General features: G+C 44.1%; 2 protein-coding genes across 6 annotated transcripts in view; both read left to right on the forward strand.

Annotated features, from left to right (window-relative positions):
- The window catches only part of TMEM255A (transmembrane protein 255A), a 28165-nt gene extending 14140 nt beyond the window's left edge, over positions 1 to 14025 (forward strand). For 2 of the 5 annotated variants that reach the window (XM_040090324.1, XM_040090328.1), the window contains exons 4-9: positions 1008 to 1097; positions 2896 to 2958; positions 3970 to 4058; positions 6663 to 6825; positions 8811 to 8954; positions 11321 to 14025. In XM_040090324.1, coding sequence (XP_039946258.1) covers positions 1008 to 1097; positions 2896 to 2958; positions 3970 to 4058; positions 6663 to 6825; positions 8811 to 8954; positions 11321 to 11479 — 708 coding nt within the window. In that variant the 3' untranslated portion in view covers positions 11480 to 14025. Of the gene's footprint in view, positions 1 to 1007; positions 1098 to 2866; positions 2959 to 3969; positions 4059 to 6662; positions 6826 to 8810; positions 8955 to 11320 lie in introns of all 5 variants that reach the window. The other 3 variants (XM_040090327.1, XM_040090326.2, XM_040090325.1) reach the window with 2 other exon arrangements.
- A 646-nt stretch (positions 14026 to 14671) lies between these two features.
- On the forward strand, positions 14672 to 17472 carry STEEP1 (STING1 ER exit protein 1). Its single transcript, XM_040091041.1, has 5 exons — positions 14672 to 14694; positions 15103 to 15163; positions 15681 to 15770; positions 15893 to 15985; positions 16722 to 17472. Exons 1-5 carry the CDS (start codon positions 14672 to 14674, stop codon positions 16782 to 16784), a joined length of 330 nt encoding a protein of 109 aa, XP_039946975.1. The 3' UTR covers positions 16785 to 17472.
- Positions 17473 to 18747: the final 1275 nt, after the last annotated feature.

Here is an 18747-nt window from a genome sequence, read left to right on the forward strand (position 1 = left end):
CCTCCTTCTTCAGCCCTGCTGATATCCCCAGTGTGCTTTGGCAGAGGGGATTGGGGTCAGTGTTGGGGGCTCTGTGTGAGGAGCTGGTCAGGAGCTCACTGGCAGCAGCTGAGCTGAGTTCAGGTGTGAGAGGGGCAGTGTCAGCACTGGTTCACGGCTCCTCTGAGCCCAGCTGAGCACTGGCTCTGGCAGAGGTGGTGGTTGGAGTGGCATAGTGGAAATAGACACTGCTACTTATACCTGGATTGGAGATTATTTCTGGTTTACCTGCTGAATGCCTTCACCCTAACTTTAAGAATGGGCAGGGTGGGGCCAGTGGAAAAGTGAAAACGCCTGTCTGACTGCTCTTCTCAAGCTGCAGGTGGAGGGAAATCTCTCTCCTTGCAGCTGTCCAGTGGGAGGCTGGATGGACTGTGCTTGCCACAGCCTGGCACTGAGGAGCCCAGCCAGGCTGCTGTGAGGGTGCACAGCACCGATGGCATCAGCTGGTGACCCGCCTTCTGCTCCCATGGCTTTGTGCTTGTGCCTGCATCCAGGTGTTTTTCCCTGAAGGCACAGTCCCCGCAGAGAGGTTCACACACTGCAGCCTCCTGCATCCTCACAGTTCAGTCAGTGTTCACAGGAGCAGCTCCCCACAGCGCTCTGGGGTGAGGTGAGAAGAAATTATCTCCTATCTCTCCAGGGAAGAGTTAAGGACAGCAGCAGCCAGAAGAGGAGGTCTGTTCTCAGGCCAAGTTTAGCCTGTTGGAGTAATGGAAAAACCTGCATTACTCTATCAATTCCCCAGAGAACCAGCCTGGCACAAAGCTCCTACTCCTGCCACTCTGCCAGAGCAGACATATATCCCACTGCCTTCAGCCAGACCAGTCTGTGCAGCCTGGGCAAACATTTGGGGCATTGATTGCTTGAGGGTTTATCGGCTGTGGTTTACGTATCCTTGTGGAGAGGGCACTAATCACTTGGTTGTGGAGAGGCAGATGATACTTTGCTTTGTTTTCCTTTCTCAGCTGGTTGCATCGATCGTCTTCATCAGCTTTGGTGTCATCGCTGCATTCTGCTGTGCCATAGTAGACGGCGTCTTTGCTGCCAGACACATAGTAAGTGCTTCCAGGAAAACACAGGTCCTGCAATGCTTTTACTCCAAGAAAATTCCCTACTGCAATCCTGTATCAGGCTGCATTAAACCCTGTGAATATATATCATGTGCTGAATGGATGCTGCTTTAAGTCATAAGCTTTAAAAAAGTTAAAAATATTTAAAACATATTTTAAATATAGTGGAAAGCACTAAGATCTTAAAGCTTTGCTTTGGATTTTTTTGGCTTTATATGTTTACTGAGTATCGCAAAACTTAAGATGTAGTGTGAATTACCACTATGGCCAAGGGACAAAATATGAGCAGTACTATCTGTTTTGTTTTAAATGTAGGCAGAGCTAGTTCTTAATGCAGGATGAATCGCTAGATGCTCTAGTAGAATGAAACAATTTGATACGAAGCCCACTTAAGTGTTAGAGTATAAACAGGAAACATTCGCAGTAGGTTCTCAGATTCCATTTGGTGACTTAAAAAAATTATGTGCTACTGCTGTCATGACCAATCACTAGTATAGTGGGATGTGCAGAAGCTTTAGTTATTAGTATAGAAATAAAAAGACACAATTCCATTTCAGCTTTTTGATTGAAATTTATAACTGCAAACAGATTTTTGTCCTGCAACTCTGCAGATTGATGACTTTTTTTGAAATTTTTTTGCAAAAAGGGATTTAAAAGACAGATTCTGAATTTATTTGTATCAGAATGGAAAGGAATTGCAGATCAGAATTACCCTTGAAATGGAAACTCTCTGTGTCAACTGAGTAGTTATGCTCTGTGTGAAGCTGGCCCTTCTTTCCTGCCCCTAAGTATTCCAGTGGTGGAAAGACTGAGTGGTGGATGGCAGGATTTACTGACAGAGCAAAGGGCAGCTCTTCTCAGTTGTGTGATGGGTGTCCGTCTGTCTGGATGAAACCAGCAAGTCTGGGCCATCTCTGACCCCCTTTGCAAGGGTGTGACCTTTGCATGGGTTGGGTTATGGCATGAGCTGGCACCTCCTCCCAGCTGGCTCTGGGGGTGGGTGCATGTCTGAGGCAACCAGAGCTGGGCGGTTGTGATGACAAAGGATTTGGTTTCTGCCTCGTGATGAGCAGATGGGCTTTTGGCCTCACTTTGCCACCCGACTGTCCAAAAATGTCACCACCTTGCTGGAGACATGCTCCTGCCAGGCCAACGCAAAGCATTCTTCCTGTTGCCAGCTGCTGCCACTGCCCTGCCACCCAGAGCTTTGGATCAGACACCTGGAGAGCCAGTCTGGCTGCTCCTGGGAGGGGCTCGCTGATGTGGATTCATGTCTGGCATTGCGTTTCCTAAGGTTTTGCCTTGGAGATCGAGCTGCCCCAAAAGGAGGCATTAATGCGTATTTGCAGGCTGGAATGTTGATGATCCTCTAGAGCTTTCCCACAAGGCACTGAAGAGCACAGGAAGGACAAATTTGTCAATAATTAATGAAAAATTGCTATGATTCTGCAAGATGAACCCTCAGAAATAGGTCAGGCAGTCCTGGGATGTGTCTTGCAGGATGAGGAGTCTTTCAGTTCAGGATGGCCACTATCACCCAAAGAGCCCAGCTTAAGAGACTGCACCTCCCATGCTGGCTGGAACAATTTCATGCCTCCAACGACCAGGGTTAAACATCACCCTGGGCTCAGGGGGCTGGGGTGGGGGCTGCAGACCTGTTGCTGTATTGAGGTAGTGGTGTGAGATCAGGGTCTCTAAAGCCTGGTCCCTTTGCCCAGACCCTTTGGGTGATTGTAATTTTGATTTTGCTGCAGGGCTAAGCCTGGTGCTTTTTCTCTGGCAGGATCTGAGGCCGCTGTACGCGGGGCGATGTCAGTACTACTCCAAGAGTACGACCCCACCAGAGGTGAGAGCAGGTTCTGCTGTGTCCTGTTAAGGGACCAGCTTCTTGGTGCGGGTGGAGGAACCTACTCCAGTGTCTTGGAGGTCTGCAAAGTGAGGAGGGGGTGGGAGGGTGGGCCTGGGGTGGGAGCAGGATGCTGGGAGCACTCGTGAGGTGGGTTCCGCCATGTACTGCCTCAATAGTGAAGGAGCAGATGGAGAGAAGAGGATGTAGGATAGGAAAATTCACCGGTTTCTCTAGATCTTCAGCTGTGCATTCATCGTAGGAGCTGGGTGGTGGGTTTAAATTTCAGACAGCACTAATTTCTGTTTATATGAGCAACGGGTACCAGCCTCTGCACCTCTCCTATTGCCTTCTCCAAAGAGCAACCTGTTGGGGATGGATCATCCTGCCACATACTGATAAGTGTTTATGGACATCTTTGTCTGCCTTTGCTGAGCACTGATTGTCTGTCAGAGCTTTCCTCACAAGTCCACAGGTAGTTTTGAATAACCACTATATACCAAATTAGAAGGCCTGCTTGAGAGTGCAAAGTTACATGCTAGACCTAAGACTGTCCATGTGAACTCGGGTGTTACCACCCACAGGCACAGACGATTAAACCACCTTGGTCAGTTCTGCAGCACTCTGGGAACCTTGCTCTCAATTTGGGCCATGCCATTGACAGCTCTGCTCTGCCTTGCCATGGGGTGAGGCGCTTTAATTCAGCAATGCCCTGGCTGCTTGTAAGAGTTGCAAAACCTCCTTCCTCTGCAGGCACCTGCTTGTCTGTGAGTTCCCCCCACAGCAAAAGGAAACGCTGCTCTGTTCTTCTCTAGTGCATCTCTGTTGCAGTAACGGAGGGCTTTGTGGGAGCGACATAAGGAAAGAAAAATCTGCCTGGGGCTAATGTGGAGATCACTGAGAAATCTACATGTAGAGCAGGCCAAACAGCAACAGAAACTGTGTTTGGGGATCGTGTCATTCTGTGCTTTATGGCTGTTGGTTTTTTTTGTTTTTCCTGTATTCACACAGGCGGTCTGTCACCCACAGCGCCGTGCCCCCTGCACACCGAAAATAAAAACCAATACCTGCTTCTGCTGTGACCTGTACAACTGTGGGAAGTAAGCCAAAAATGCCACTCCTGGCCCGGGGAAGGGCAAGCAGTGGTCGTGCTCGTTTGCAATAGCTTGCAGCTCGTTTGCAGCATAGTATCAGGTTAATGGAAGTTGTGGTGGGAAGGGACCTTAAGCTGTGTTTGTTAGGAGTGAGGAATCTCAGACAAAAGCTAACCAAGTAAAGGTGGGTGTGAAATACACCAAGGCCATCCCAGCTATGGGTGAGCATGCCCTGGGGCAGCCTGGCTGGAAAAAATGGAGAGCGCAGGAGTTTCCATTATTTTTGTGCTTGGTGTTCTCCTCAGGTTTTCCACCTATTGAGTTGTTGCTTGTCTTAACACCTTCCTTCTTTGTTAGTACTGGGTTGTTCTTTTTCTTTGAGAATATTGAAGATGCAAAAAACTGGGGCACTGTTCTTCACCTTGCCATCATTCCATTCCCCACGCTGTGAACAGGGAGGAGAGTTAACAGGCTGGTGCCATCTGTGCCTTCACAAACCAGTGTCCTCTCTGCCCAGTGAATGTCTTTCATGGTCACACGGGGTTGGAAAGTGGACCAGCACCGTGCAGTGAGTCAGAAGGTGGTTACCCATTGAGAACCACTGCAGGGTGATCACACCACTGAGATCTGGCTGTTGTGCCTAAGCCAGATCAATTTACAGCATGTGCTGCTTATACCTTGTGGAGTGTCCAATGTGTGTCAGCGAGTAATTAATAAATTGATTTTTTACTGCTGGCTCTTGCCTAGGGCTGTTTCAGGCTTAGCATTTCTCACAGATCTTAGTTGGGCTGGCCTCCACTTAAATCATTCACTGTGGTGGAGGGAGAATGAAAGCTGCTGTTGGGAATGGGTGGATGATTCCCTGTGCTGGGAAGAGTGACCCTTGGTCTTTGTAGGACTTCGTGTGTGTGAAAGAGGGGTGAAGCTCATGCTTTCCTTGAGCAGTTCACAGAACACAATCCCTTTTAAGTAGCTGAAGAGAGCCATACACAGAGAACTGATTGGAATAGAAAAGTTTGAAAATTTTCTGTATCTTTTTCTTTTGTTTTTATTGGTATTTTGTTTTTTCCCCTGTCCTGGTTCTGGGACCTGCCCCTAGCCCATTTCCTCCTTTCTGATAAAAGATATTAGTTGTTGCTATTTTAATCTTGCTTAGTACCACACAAACATCCTGCACTGAGGGGGTGCTAGGTGGTGTCTCAGCAGGAGAGGCACGGACACTCAGGACTGGTTAGTGCACATGCGAAGGATGGAAATCATAGAAAATGTGACAGCAGCCTTGCATTCTTCCTGATGCCGGCAACCCTGGCTTTGGCCGCACCGGGGAAGCCTCTCCTGGATGATCAGGACGTGCTGAACCACGCGGGATGTTCTCACTGAGAGATCTGTGCACTCACACACCTCCATAGGAGCGAGAACTTGCAAACAGCACATACAGGTTTTATTGTTAGGGGGTCACGGTGAGAGCTCAGGTTACACAGAGGTGGTGCCAGCCAGCTAACAGGTTTTTGTAACCTGTGGTTAAGCTTTGCCTCGATTCCACTTGAAACCCCCACACGTCCTTGCAATGTCTCCCACAGTGGCCTGCTAAAATGAAATGTGGTAATAAAAAGGGTAAAGAACTTCTCAACTACTCAACTTCTAAGCTGAGTAATGGGCAAAGGAGGGTGACTCTTGTGAAAGGGGGCTGTTTCCTTCAGGCTTTGTGGAGTCTGCTGAGGAGCTGTACCTGGATCTCCTGCTACTGCACCTTAAATGTGAGCCGTTTCTTCCCCCTTTCCTCAAAGCTCTCGTGTGCTTTGAGCATAACCCTGTGTGTGAGCTAGGAGATAAGTCATTCATAAGCTCTTGGTACTGTTTGTCCCTGATAAATGTTTTCTGAAGGGCTGTTTGCTGTAGACCACACAGCTTTGGTGAGCTGTGCTGAAGGCCAGCCTGTTCCCTACCCGGCAGTCAGAGCGAAGTCGTTCCTGAAGAATTCCGCTGCAACACTTCAGCCCACATGACAACACGCGAGTTGCTTTTCCTTTTCCAAAATAATGACCTAAACCAGATTTGACCGAGTTTTCTCTCTCTCTTTTCTGCACGTGGAAAAGGTTCAGAGTGTGAGCAGAAAGCCAGCCCAGGCCCTTGTAGAGCTGTGAGGGGCCGGTGGCTGGAGCGGGGCACGGAGCTGGACCTGCTTTGTGGCCGAGCCCTGCGGAGCCAGGTGGGAGCTGTGCTGGCCCATGCCCAACACACACAGCTGCTCTGGGGCTGTGGGGAGCAGCTGCTGCTCCTCGGAGCACAGACTGATTTCCCAGGGTAATTCCAAGATCGGTTTGTCCTTTGGTAAGCCTCCAGGACCTCTGTGAAGATTTCAGATGAAAGAAATAACATGTAGGTTCAGGCACAAAGTAATTTGTTTCAGAACAGAGCAAGCACTTTGGGCAGGGAGGTCATGGATGCCACAGGCATGGGATCTAAGAGGCTTTATCCCCACTCCCTTGGTAGTAAGGTCCAGGTTATCACTGAGCTGCAGAATGCATTTTACTGTCCAGAACTACTGCTTAGGTTTTATGATATGCGGTGCATTTTTTTATCACTACTGTTGTTTTTTTCCTAATCTAGCAGAGTAGAGATTTCTGGAGGGTACTATGAATACATTGATGTCAGCAGCTGCCAGGACATCATCCACCTTTACCACTTGCTCTGGTCGGCAACAATTCTGAACATAGTCGGGCTATTCCTAGGGATCATTACAGCAGCAATACTTGGAGGCTTTAAAGACATGGTAAGAGGATATCAATTTATCTGTGCATTAAAGAAAACGAATCAGGCAAACTGCCTTTAAAAATGATCATGGAAACTATTGGTATTTCAGTGCAAATTGTTATAAATTAAGTTCTACATGTCTAATTTAAAAACCAACAAAGTTGAATTTAGCAGCAATTTTATTTGATCAGCATTTTATAATCAAGCATATGCAAAAAAAAATTGTCAGTGATTAATTAAAGATAATAAAGGTTTGGATAAAGCATAAGCAAAACCAGCTGGGGTACAGAGGGGGGGCTTCTCACCCTACCTCACATACAAAACAAAGTAATCTGACCTAAACTTATATACTGTATGCTGATGCATATTTATTAATATTTCCTGTAAATCTCCTCCTGTTTTCAGTTCTTGAAATCTACGTCACTATGCTACACAGCGCATGCTCCACTTGTTGTTAGGGGGGTCTTCTTGGCTTTTTGATGGTCTTTTTCAGATGAAGGCTCATCCTCTTCCTCACGTCCTCTGAATAACCTTACCAGCTGTGTGTGCACACTAAGTTTTGTGTTTTACAACTAAGCATTATGTTCCAAAAAGTAATTGCATTTCACAGATCAAACCACCACCTAAACTCCCTACCTTGGAATAGTCCCAACTTTGTCCATCCCAAGGCAAATCTAGCTTTGAAGTTCTTGCTTATCTCAAACTACATCCTGTATCTTATTTTTCACATGTAACATCTGCCAAGGGGCCCATCTGCTTTGTGACACTAATCACATATACTTTTCCTTTATTACTTTATAACAAATATTTTCTAAAATACTGATATAGTTACAATTAGCATGAATCATTTTAAATTATTACGAAATGATCTATGCATTACTTCAATCAGGGTGGAAAGAAGGGCAAGGAATATTTATAATGAACAAGAGGAAGTGATTCACTTTTCTGATCTTGTCACCATCTGAGCACAGTTAGAAAATGTTAACAGAATTGGGAGACTGTATTTTAAAAAGGAACCAACAGAGAGACATTGGCAACACCAGGATGATTAAAAAGAAGATCTTTCTTAAAAATTGATCTTCCTTTTCATAGTTTTCACATTCTACAAGGAAAAATGCACTGGTTGCTCATTAATTGTTGATTTTATAGTAGCAGTCTAAGCTTTACAGACTGTGTAAGCAGCTGTGCTAGGCTGAAACTCTCCGTCTAATTTCTTCATGGTGCAACCTGAGCGGGTGAACTGGGGATCAAAACCAAACTTCAGATAATGAAAAAAATACTATTCTAACAATGTGAGCTTTGAAATACCCTCACTTAACCAGGCTGCCTGTTACCTTCCAGACGGTTTTGTTCTAAACAGCACAAATGAATGGGTAGAACTAAATGTTCAGCTGATACATTTGGGACTTTTTCAGTCACTTGTGACTTATTTGAAGTAATACAAAAACAGTCACACAGAAAAGGGATTTGTTGCCCTGGCTATATGTTTTTCTTACAAATAAATCTTGGGCCCTGCACTAAGGGTACCTTATTTCAGAACTCTGAACTCTTTCTAGACTCACCAATATCTTCCCAAATAAAACAGGAGACACATTCCCGGCTGTGTATCATAGCCCTTTGAGATTTGATCCACACCAGAGAGCCTGTAAACCTCTGTAAACAAAGATGAATAGAAATGAACAGCAATTCACAAAATGCACTAAATAACACAGTAATTTGGAGGTCTTCTACTTGCGAAGATGTAAATCTGTTTTGTGTGAGTACTGGTGTGCACTGGGCTACTGCTGGCTTGTTCTGTGAAATCCAAAACAATAAATGGCTGTGGAATGAAATTACCCTGGAACTTAGCTGCTGCCTGAGAGGGAACTGGATTGCCAGTTGCTAATTCAACAGAGCTGAGGTCTAAAGACACACAGTGCTCCTTTAAATCATTGCTGCTTTCATTCAGCCGTCAGCTTTCTGTGACTGGGTTTGCAGCCTCATACTCTCTTTTTGTTTTGATAGACTCCTTCCCTCCCCACGCTGAACTGCACTGTGGAAAATGCACACCCTTCAGTGACCTATTACTCCAGGCCACAAGTGACATCTTACAACTCCTACTACCACAGCACTCCTCACCTGCCTCCCTACTCTGCTTATGACTTTCAGGTGAGCAACATTGCAGGGTGTTTCCTTGTTTAGCAGCAAGGTTAAATCCAGCCAGTCTGCAGGTCTCCTGGGGCCTGTCTTCCTATCATTCGCGCAGTTTAATTTTCTTGTTCCTGCAGAAAACACCGAATTTTTCCTACTAGGCATTGGTCCTTGGCAGTGCTCTCTCTTACTAAGGCAGTGTTTTCCTGAAAGCTGTCCTTGAAGTGAAGGCAAGGGGGAGGACCTGCTGCCTGCCTGCCTTCCCGCCTCCCCATCGCATGCTGGTAGAGACCACATTAAAAATAGGCACTGCCTCTGGCATGGCAGTGTTCTGAGGAGAGAGCAAAGCCAGGTGTTCAGGTGCTAAATTTTATTAGGACAACAACTGTGTCTGAGGGAAATAGATGAGCTTTTGAAAACAAGCTCTTTGAGCTCCTGAAGACACATGATGTGATTATTTTCCATATGCTTCAGCTAGCTTAAGAGGGGTCTCTGCAAACATCACCTCTGCTGTAATGCATCCCTTCCTCTTTGAGCTATGGAGCTGTGCTGTTGGAAATGGGATTTCATGTGAACCTTGCTGTCAACATCAGCTTTCACTTGTTCAAAGAGATGAGGACATTTCCTCCTCAGCTCTTCTGTCAGGTGGATGTTACCATAGGAGTGACGTTAATTAACACATCGCACAACCACCAGGACTGGAGACTTTTTTTTTTTTAATTAACAAGTGTTTAAGATTTTGGTTATCAGCAAAGAGGTGTGAAAATATACTTCCCTCTAGCCACCCCCCCACACCCCGGCCCTCGCTAGCTCAATTATTCTGGGGTTTTAGGGAAATATATTTCATAGAGACAGAATAAGATTTCAAAAGACTGGCTCTCACCCCCAGCTTCAGCCCAAGCTTTATTCTCGATGTGATGTTCCTGGAGAGAGAGGAGAGAGAGGGCAAACTGGAGGAGACAGGGGTTTATCTAGTTTTTGGCCCAAGGAAAGATACTGGCCCTGAGCCAATAGGGCCAGGAGTAGGTAAGATAGGGAAGAAGGGTTAAACTACATGGTACAGGCTTCAGGGGGATTCTGAGGGGAAAAACCATTCCTCAGAGGAACACAACAGAGGTGTGCTCTGTGATAGCCACCACGGCCCTCATCTGAGCCATGCATTAGAGGTAACATGAATCTAAACCTCTTTGGGTCTGCTGCTAGTGCCACTGGACAATGCTGTTGTCAGGGCTCCAAAATATAATTGAACACTTATGTCAGAACTTCTAGGATGTATTTGTGACTCATTTTTGAAATTAATGAAACCTGGGGCAGTGACAGGTGCTCTATACTTCCTGCAGTTACAAAAATGCCAGCCTCAGTGCGTGCCAAACCAAGCTCTGCTACAAAGTCCTTTTCTCAGTTTCTCAGCAGTTCTAAGCACTGTCTGACCCAGAGTTTGCCAGTGTGGCAGCCTCAGTACCTGCAGAGAGCTCAGCATGGGTGATTTCCCTGCTTTGTAACTGGAAGTACTGCTGGGCTCTGCTAACACTTACCAAGCCTGACAGATCAAAGCGTCTGCATCTCACCGCTGTGAGCGCAGGTGTTGGCTTAGGAGGCAGCACAAAAGCGGGGCATAAATTCAAGTCATCTATATCTAATATAGCCAAGTGCCTCTTTAAAATGAAGTACCAAGTTTGAGACTCGCATAACTTCCAGGGAACTTGGGGCCTGCATGGGAGCCTTAGCTGAGCCTCTGGCTGTGGAGACTCTTTTGCCTTGAGCCCTACTCTACTCCAGACAGTGACTGTACCACCCTGACCCCTCTCCCCTGCCATCCTACAGCACATGGAGCAAGCCCAGCCTTGCCTCTCAAATCCCTTCCAAAGGATGCACTCCCTCTGGTGCAAGAATGCTTCCCACTCATTCTACACATCTTTCACAGGAGAAAAACAACACATTAGAATTCCTGAGGAAACCTGGGCCCTTGCAAAAACCTGGCTTTCACACACAACTCTAAAATGGCAGACCCAGTTCTCTGATTTTTGGAGCAGCCCATTCAGTGTTGCTACTGGCCAGTGTGTGAAACCCAGGATTTGAGAGGAACTCATCAGTTTTCAGTTGTCCAGTCTTTGTGAAATGCAGCAGGTACAGAGAAGTGATGAGAATTTTTTTGAATGTCTTCAAATTTGAATCTAAGGAGCCTCATTTTTCAAAACTGTTACTTACAGGCTGTGCTTACCTTGAATGCAACAAGTTATCGGAAGTGTTTTTTGTATGTCTATGATTCACTGAGATGGACCTTGAAATGTTAATTTTGAACTGTTTGGTAAAGAAGTATCTCTTTGACAAAGTAATTTCCATTAGGAAATAGTTACATTACAGCCTTTGCTGTCTCCCTGCAGCATTCCAGTGTGTTTCCAGCCTCCACTCCTTCTGGCCTCTCCGATGACCCCCAGTCCCTGTCACCATCTCCCAGCTATATGTGGGCCTCTAATGCGCCGCCACGTTACTCACCGCCCTATTTCCCACCTTTTGAAAAGCCACCACCTTACACACCATAAAGAATGTGGGAAAGAAGAAAAACAATATTTGCCATCGAAATTAGTGTGAACATTTTGTATTTATATTTTACTGTGGAAGGGAGCAGGAGAATACAAAAGATAAATGCAAATAAAAATATTAGATTGGACTGTCCTTTTTTGCGAGACTTATTTCAGAAGTTTAACAATAGTCTGTGACAAAGGGGATAGACTTCTGATGTTTTAATGAGTCAGTGAGTAGCAGGTGACCTAAATTTCAGCCTCTTTGGTTCATGTAGTCCATGATTTTTAATCAAGTGATTCAACACAGATGACAGATTCTGGTCTGCCTTACTCCATCTTGTGCCAAGCTGAAGTAAGAGTAGCCAAGATCAATAGTTGCTCAAGATTATCAATCTGTTTGAGGTGAGGGTGCTTGCAGACTGCATGACTTGACACTGGTTTTGTTTGGCCTTTGGGCTCCAGTTGCTGGGATGTTGGGTGGGGGAACACAGGATCTAGCTCACATCACTTGTTGGTGCAACATGCTGGAAGAATTTTGGGGGGAACTGTGACAATGCCTCAAAATGTAAACCTATTGAAAAGGATAACATCATAGGATAGCCTCATGTATGTGTAGCAAAATAATCAGAATATTGCTGGCGGGGGGCAAGCTGTTTTTATTTCAGGATGTTTCTTAAGATAAAAGAGGAAAAAAAGTTGTCTCACTCTGAATTCTGTGTAAGTAATGCTGAAGTCAAACAGTTTGGGTGGTTGCACTGCCTAAATTTTCCTTGCATTCCTATAAAAAACATCAGGAACCATCTACAAGTCACTGAAACAGTGCAGTGAAAATGTTATTTATTTGTTTGTTTGTTTGTTTACCTTTTATGTGGTTGGGGATCGTACTTTTAACTTTTTTAATGGACTGAATCAGCACCTTGAATAAACACTGGTTTAGTAGCTGTATTATGGGCTGCACATAAGGAATATCTACTACTAGTCCTCCAAGATGTAAGTCTCACACAGATGAAATTCAACACCCTGTAATATAGGATGAAACTGAGGAATTTGCAATTACTGTTGTGACTTTCATTTAATCTTCAGCTGATGACTGTGCTGATTGATCTAGATTCCAGCAGATTTTGCATGCATCCTGCATAACAAGAGGTCAGCTTTGATGTATGACACACTGACCTCTAAAGTGTGGTTTTACTCCAGGAAGTGATTTCAGATGACAGTGTTCAGATCTGAGCTGCTCCACCTGAGCATTTTCAACTGCTTACTTCAAGGATGAAAACAACTTTAACACTTTACTCCTTATTTCCCAAAGATATAGCTTCCTTGGCATTGGTTTGTTGACCCTAATTCTCAGTTGCCTTCCTTACCTTGTAACTGATGCAGACTAAGAGGTACCTAAAAGGTAAATCTGGTCAATTTACCTAAAAGGTGAATTTTGATTCTTTCATAATCCAAACTGAATACATGCCTGTGGGTTGGGGGGAAATCCAGCTGGATTTTAAACTGTGGCACTTACTTTGATTCTATTAAATAAAAATTAAAATGCTGTCCACATGGAAAACAAACACTGAAGTCTCTGATCTCACTTTTCAAAGTACACCCACACTTCATAATGCTGTTTTTTAATCCTATGCATTTGCAAAGCCTTTAGGCTAGACTATATATTAAATTTATCATTTCCACTGTCAAATACTAATCAGTATATTAGTTCATTGAAGGATGACACTATCCAGAAGCAAGTGAGACTTTTCTCCAGTAAGAAGGGAAAATAAACAGCTGGAGAAAGGAATGCAGCTCACAGAATTTAAAGCAGTAGTGTATGTAGAACATATCTTGGTGGCATTTTGTTTTACTATAGAATGTTGAAGCGCAGCTCCTATAAATGTGTGTACTGGAAATAAAAAAAAAAACTGGGGAATCCTCCATTTTATATTACATTTTATTGAATTACATCTTGATAAGGAGATCATGGGCAATTTCAAAACAGACAGCACTTCTCTTGATAAAACTCCCCACACAACTAGAATCAGAAGGGCACATTAATTTAGTAGCAGAAAACATTTTATTGTTTTTTTCTCTGAAATAAAAGCTAACAGTCCTGTCCCACTTCTGACAAACACTGCACCATTTGTGCCTGTCAACTAAATAGGGCTAGAAGGACTAGGGGACACCACAGGATCGGACTGAACATCCTGAAGAGAATATAATTTAGTGGTAGAGAAACAATTAGATGAATTGTGTCATTGGTTTTCAATTGAAAAATACTATCCTTTAGAAATTATCCAAATTCTCTTTTTTTTTTTCCTAAGGAATATTTTAGGAAAAATTACATTGCTGCTTTAAATTCACTATAAAAGGACAAGTACATTCTCACATTTAAAAACTTACTGGTGATATTTTCTGTTGAATTACCTGTTTCGTTCTGCTTGAGTGCAACTAAGCATTTAATGTAACTGCAGCATTCTACACTGTATTTGTCATTTCTTATGAGAATGTCAAGTTTGTGACTCATATGTACCCTTTTATTACTTTGCCAAAGTTAAATAAAATTGTGTGACTTTTGTAAACCTTTACCAATTCTATTTTACATTTTAGCAATGTTCCTGTTTTACAAGCATCTTTAATGTTACTTGAAAAAAGCAAGTAAAATTTCCATTTAAAAAAATCAAAGCAAAGAAAAACTCCAACAAACAAAAAACCCCATCTTTATTCACTATACTGGAGACATATTTCTACCAGGATTAACCAAAACCTCCTTAAGTTCTGTTTTTGAAGGTGTTCATGCCCCCGCACTTGATAGTTCTGCAGTTTTACCCACATAACACGCTGCTCTGACCTCAAGCCCTGTAAAGTTATTACTGCTGATTTTTCACTTAACACAGATCTGAATAATCCAACCAGTCTCGGAGTCTCGGTTTCTCCTTTGCTTACTTTGGGTCTACTTTTGTCCTGATTATGTCAGCTGCCCCTTGATGTCAGCAGAGCGAGGTAGTAGCCCTATGCCAAGGAGATAAAGGCATCTAGAACATAATTTGATATGTTACTTATTAAATTGCATTCCTTACATGTAATAAGAAGTCTACACAAAGGATGTGATTGTTTCCTGTTGGCCCCAGGTCACCAACAATGGAACTCTTACAAATCATAACCAGTCAGCAGCTGGGTAAGAAGAGCCCAAACCATGAGTGAGCTGAAAGCACTGCACTGGTCACTATGTACGTTTTACTGGTCACTAGGTTAAGTTTTTTCTTACTCTGAGATAATTTGCAATGCCAGCAGTAGCTCAGACTGTTCCACAGGAGCTCTGCCTGTCCTGAGAGTTCCCATCTATCCCATCTAGTGCAGCATTCAGCTTACAACACTTTGGAGCTGCTGAGCTAATTTGCTTTAAAGTGTTCAACAAAACCAATTAGGCAGCATCAAAAGAAACAAACAAAACCAAATAAAAATACCTCTCCCTGTTCCCCACCACAGTGGGTTCCCTGCTCCTCCCAAAGACCTGGAAAAGGAAGCTACAAACATGTTAGACTATATAAACTGACTTGCCATCAAAAAGAAATATACAACACCCATCTTGAGAATTAAACTTTTTTATTTTTGCCATAGAAAGCTCTAAGAACTAATACCATGTATTGATTAAAAAGAAGACAACTTGAAAAAGTAAAAACCAACATATATACTCAGAAACAAGAACCTCCTAAAAAGGTGATTTGCTTTAGAAAAGAAGATTATCTTTGCTTTTCTAAAGGTGTCGTGTATAAATTAACTTAATGGGGAGGGCAGAGGGGAGAGAAAACAAAAAAGAAAGGACCTCTGAACAATAACTCAATTTGGTGTCTTGTCCATGTCTCCTTTAAGTTTTCCTTGACAGAGGTCACTGCAGCTTGGAGTCCTCACACTAAAGGAGAGCAAAATAAACTCTAAAATCTAGACTGTGCCTGATATTTAGGCTCAGTTAACAAAATGTTCCCAGTTGTAAGTAGGTCAGGTCGGTAGTCTGCACAGTGATTCTCAAAGTCTGGCTCATCTAGTGCTCATCTACAAGTGAGCTTGCTTCTGGTAATGACACCTCTAAGCCCAGAAATCACTGAGCATAATTCCCCCTTGCCACACTCGCAGATGGCTTGCATAAGAAGTCTTAAAAGCTTTGGAAGAAGGAAGTAATCCCTACTGGCACAGTTGTTGGCCACGGTTTAAGAAAATATTCTTGTTTTTCACCCAGGTGATGATGACCAAACGGACCAAAGACATGGGCAAGTTCAGTTCTGTCACAGTCTCCACAATTGATGAAGAGGAGGAAGAGATTGAAGCGGTGAGTTTTGGATGCCCTTAGTGGCAGCCACATCTGAGGTGGACAGGGCCAGCAATGGTCTTACTGTTTGGATGAGATCTTACTCTGGGGTTTGCTGTTGCAAAGTGATGTGTGTATTTCAGAGGGAGATTGCAGACTCGTATGCACAGAATGCAAAAGTGATTGAGAAGCAGCTGGAACGCAAAGGCATGAGCAAGAAAAGGCTACAAGAGTTGGTGAGTTTTTCTTTGGTGCTGAACACAAAGCTCTGAGATGTGTTGGCATTGTACACAAAAGCTATCTTGCAGATCAGACTGCAGGTATGGAGAGGTTCTGGTATAGTCACAGGCAGCTTGCAGCTTTGTGAGGATGAGATTTCCTTTACAAGTTTTATAGACATGTTCCTCTAGTCCCCCTGAACTTTAAATTGCATGCTGTTGCCTGGAGAGCTAACTGAAGAGCAGCCAGCAGAGTGCTTGCAGGGAGGCTTTCTGTGACCTGTTGGATGAGGAACAAGGGAAAGAGAAATCTGGCCATGGCTTTGCCAGCCTGGGCTCTCATGCCTGCTTGGCAGAGCAGGTCATTGCCGTGAGGGCACAGCAAGGCTCTTGAGGAGGATCTGAAGTTCAGCTGCTACTGCAAGGGGCACACAAAGAATAAATGTCAAGAACGTCACAACTGATCTTACCTCTGGTGACAGAAGGGTAGTAGATGGAAAGGGGGAGGAAATGTGCAGCTTCCACCCGAGGATAGAAAGTACGAAATTGTCTCTTGGGCAGCTGGTCTTGGGGTTTTTACAATTTTTAAGATGGTCCTCATTTTGTATGTCAGCAAAGCACTTGAGCTACTCTTGCTCCTGGTTTTGGAACTGAAGAGTTTGCATTCGTCAGACAAGAAGAGCAAACTTAACTGGAGCACTGAAGGGAAAATAATCCAGACATTATTTAATTCTGCCTTGATTTTCCTATTCAGGCTGAGTTGGAAGCCAAGAAGGCCAAGATGAAGGGAACCCTGATTGATAACCAGTTCAAATGAAATGCTGTGTATCTGCTGGGTATTCGGAGACAGGAGAAAACTACCAAGAGCTATTGCAGTTCTGTCAACAAAGCAGAAGTGACAATGTTCAAGAGTTGCACTGTGCTGCAGCCAGCTTGGAGGATGAGAACCTCTCTGTATCGCTCTGGGTGTCAGTTTTAACTCCAGTGGTACTGGAGACTTTGCTCAAACTGCAGTTTTCTGCGGACCCAGTGTTATGAGCAGGCTGTCCAGGCAGAATATTTACTTTCAAGGAAATCTTTGCTGGGTGCCTTCCCAACTTCACCTTTAGATACCTGTCTTTTTATTTTGTAGTTTTCAAGTGTGTTTCTTTGAATACATGAGAATGACAGGTAACTGTACAAAAAAGAAATCCTTACAAAAGAATTTCTGTGCCTGTTGTTCATTTTGTTATTTTGAATGTGTCCAAAAGGTGCAGCAGCCTGAGCCATGCCATTCCAATAGAGTCTGGAACGACTGGAATGCCCGGCTTGGGCATGGTGCTGCTGTTCACCCTGACCTCCCAGAGGCAGTCAGCACAGACTGGGCTGCAGCACTGCACTCTCAGCTCCTGCTGAACATCACAAGGCAGTTGTACGGAATTACACTGTCATAACAGACGCATACAAGAACATAAAATCCAAGCCTGTTTAAACTACTGTAAATAAAAACTACTAATGAGTTCAAATACATGGTTGGAAGTTATTGACACAGCCAGTGATCATTAAAGAATATGATTACCATCTGAACTAGCTCATTGGGCAAAACAGTTTCAGCATTTGGAGTTGTGAAATGTGAAGGAAAAACTGATTTGAATGTACTGACCACTAAGGACTTGGATAGACAGCATTACACATCAGTTTTTAAAGTACGTTGTTTGGGTAACAGTACTTTGTGGCTCTTGGATGATGTAGCATGCAAGCTGCATAGCCCATATCTTTGTTGCTCTACGTTGAATTAAATACCATGTTACAGATTTGAACTAGAATACCTCTCCTGAGATGGTCTTAATCTACCAAGTAAATGCATCATAAAATGCAAGCAATGAACAAGATGCTTCCATGTGCCACAGCTTTTATGGAAAACTTCCTATAATTTATAATTGTGGATCTTGTTCCCTGCTCATCACCTGCTAATCTGAAGCATATTTCCTGAAGCCCGTGACCAGAGGCCCTTGGTGGTGTGCGGTACTTGGGAAGGGCAGGAGATGTGCATGGGTGGACAAACCCCTTTCCCAGTGTGGCAGCACAGTCCAGCCAGGCAAGGGCCTCAGGGTTCCCCAGGCTTGGGGTAATGGCAGGTCGCTCTATAAAAGTTCAGATTTTTTTCCCCAAGCAAGAGTAAAAGACTTTGACATCTGAAAATAGGTTTTGAACTATGTGAGAAGTGCTGGGATGCAGATGTTGAGTCTCCAGTTATCCAAGGATGAAGTGTGATCTTGCTTCAAGTGACACCAGAACAACAAGCTAACTTGGGGGTGGTGTGATTGATTGTCAGGGTTAATGCTGGGACTGACAAAAGGCGTCAACTGAGGATGGGCTGTGAAGGGGCTGCCAGGTATGTATAGGACCGTCTTTGCAGTTTGGTGAGGCACAAAGAGAATCCAGTGAGTGCCCCAGTTTATCAATTGTCCAAAGTAGCTGTTACCCACTGCCATCAACTTCCCCAGCTGCCACCTGGAGCCTTGAGGCAGCACAGGCTTCTGGAAAGCCAAACCATGTTCAGTGTTTGTCATGTTTGGAAATCTGCCTAGTTTGGCTCAGGACTTGTGTATGGACCCGGTCAGAAAGAGGAGTACCTTGTTTCTTCTGAGGTGCTTTTGATATACTCTAGTTATGCAGTCCATGGCTGAAACAACTCCAACACAGAAAATCTGATCCAATACGTTATTACGTATTTCTTACTTCAGCTGGAGCTAGTTCACAACAGTGAAAGTCAAATTGGCGTTTTCATTTCTAGATCT

The sequence above is a fragment of the Hirundo rustica genome, chromosome Z (assembly GCF_015227805.2).
Source record: "Hirundo rustica isolate bHirRus1 chromosome Z, bHirRus1.pri.v3, whole genome shotgun sequence".
In the NCBI taxonomy this organism is placed as follows: domain Eukaryota; kingdom Metazoa; phylum Chordata; class Aves; order Passeriformes; family Hirundinidae; genus Hirundo; species Hirundo rustica.

Excerpts from the sequence above, each read along its gene's own strand:
- STEEP1 (XM_040091041.1), top strand. The coding sequence starts at position 14,672 with ATGTACGTTTTACTGGTCACTAG. Across the intron at positions 15,164-15,680 it reads AACAAGAACCTCCTAAAAAG|GTGATGATGACCAAACGGAC; the intron begins GTGATTTGCTTT and ends TTTTTCACCCAG. Across the intron at positions 15,986-16,721 it reads AGAAAAGGCTACAAGAGTTG|GCTGAGTTGGAAGCCAAGAA; the intron begins GTGAGTTTTTCT and ends TTTCCTATTCAG.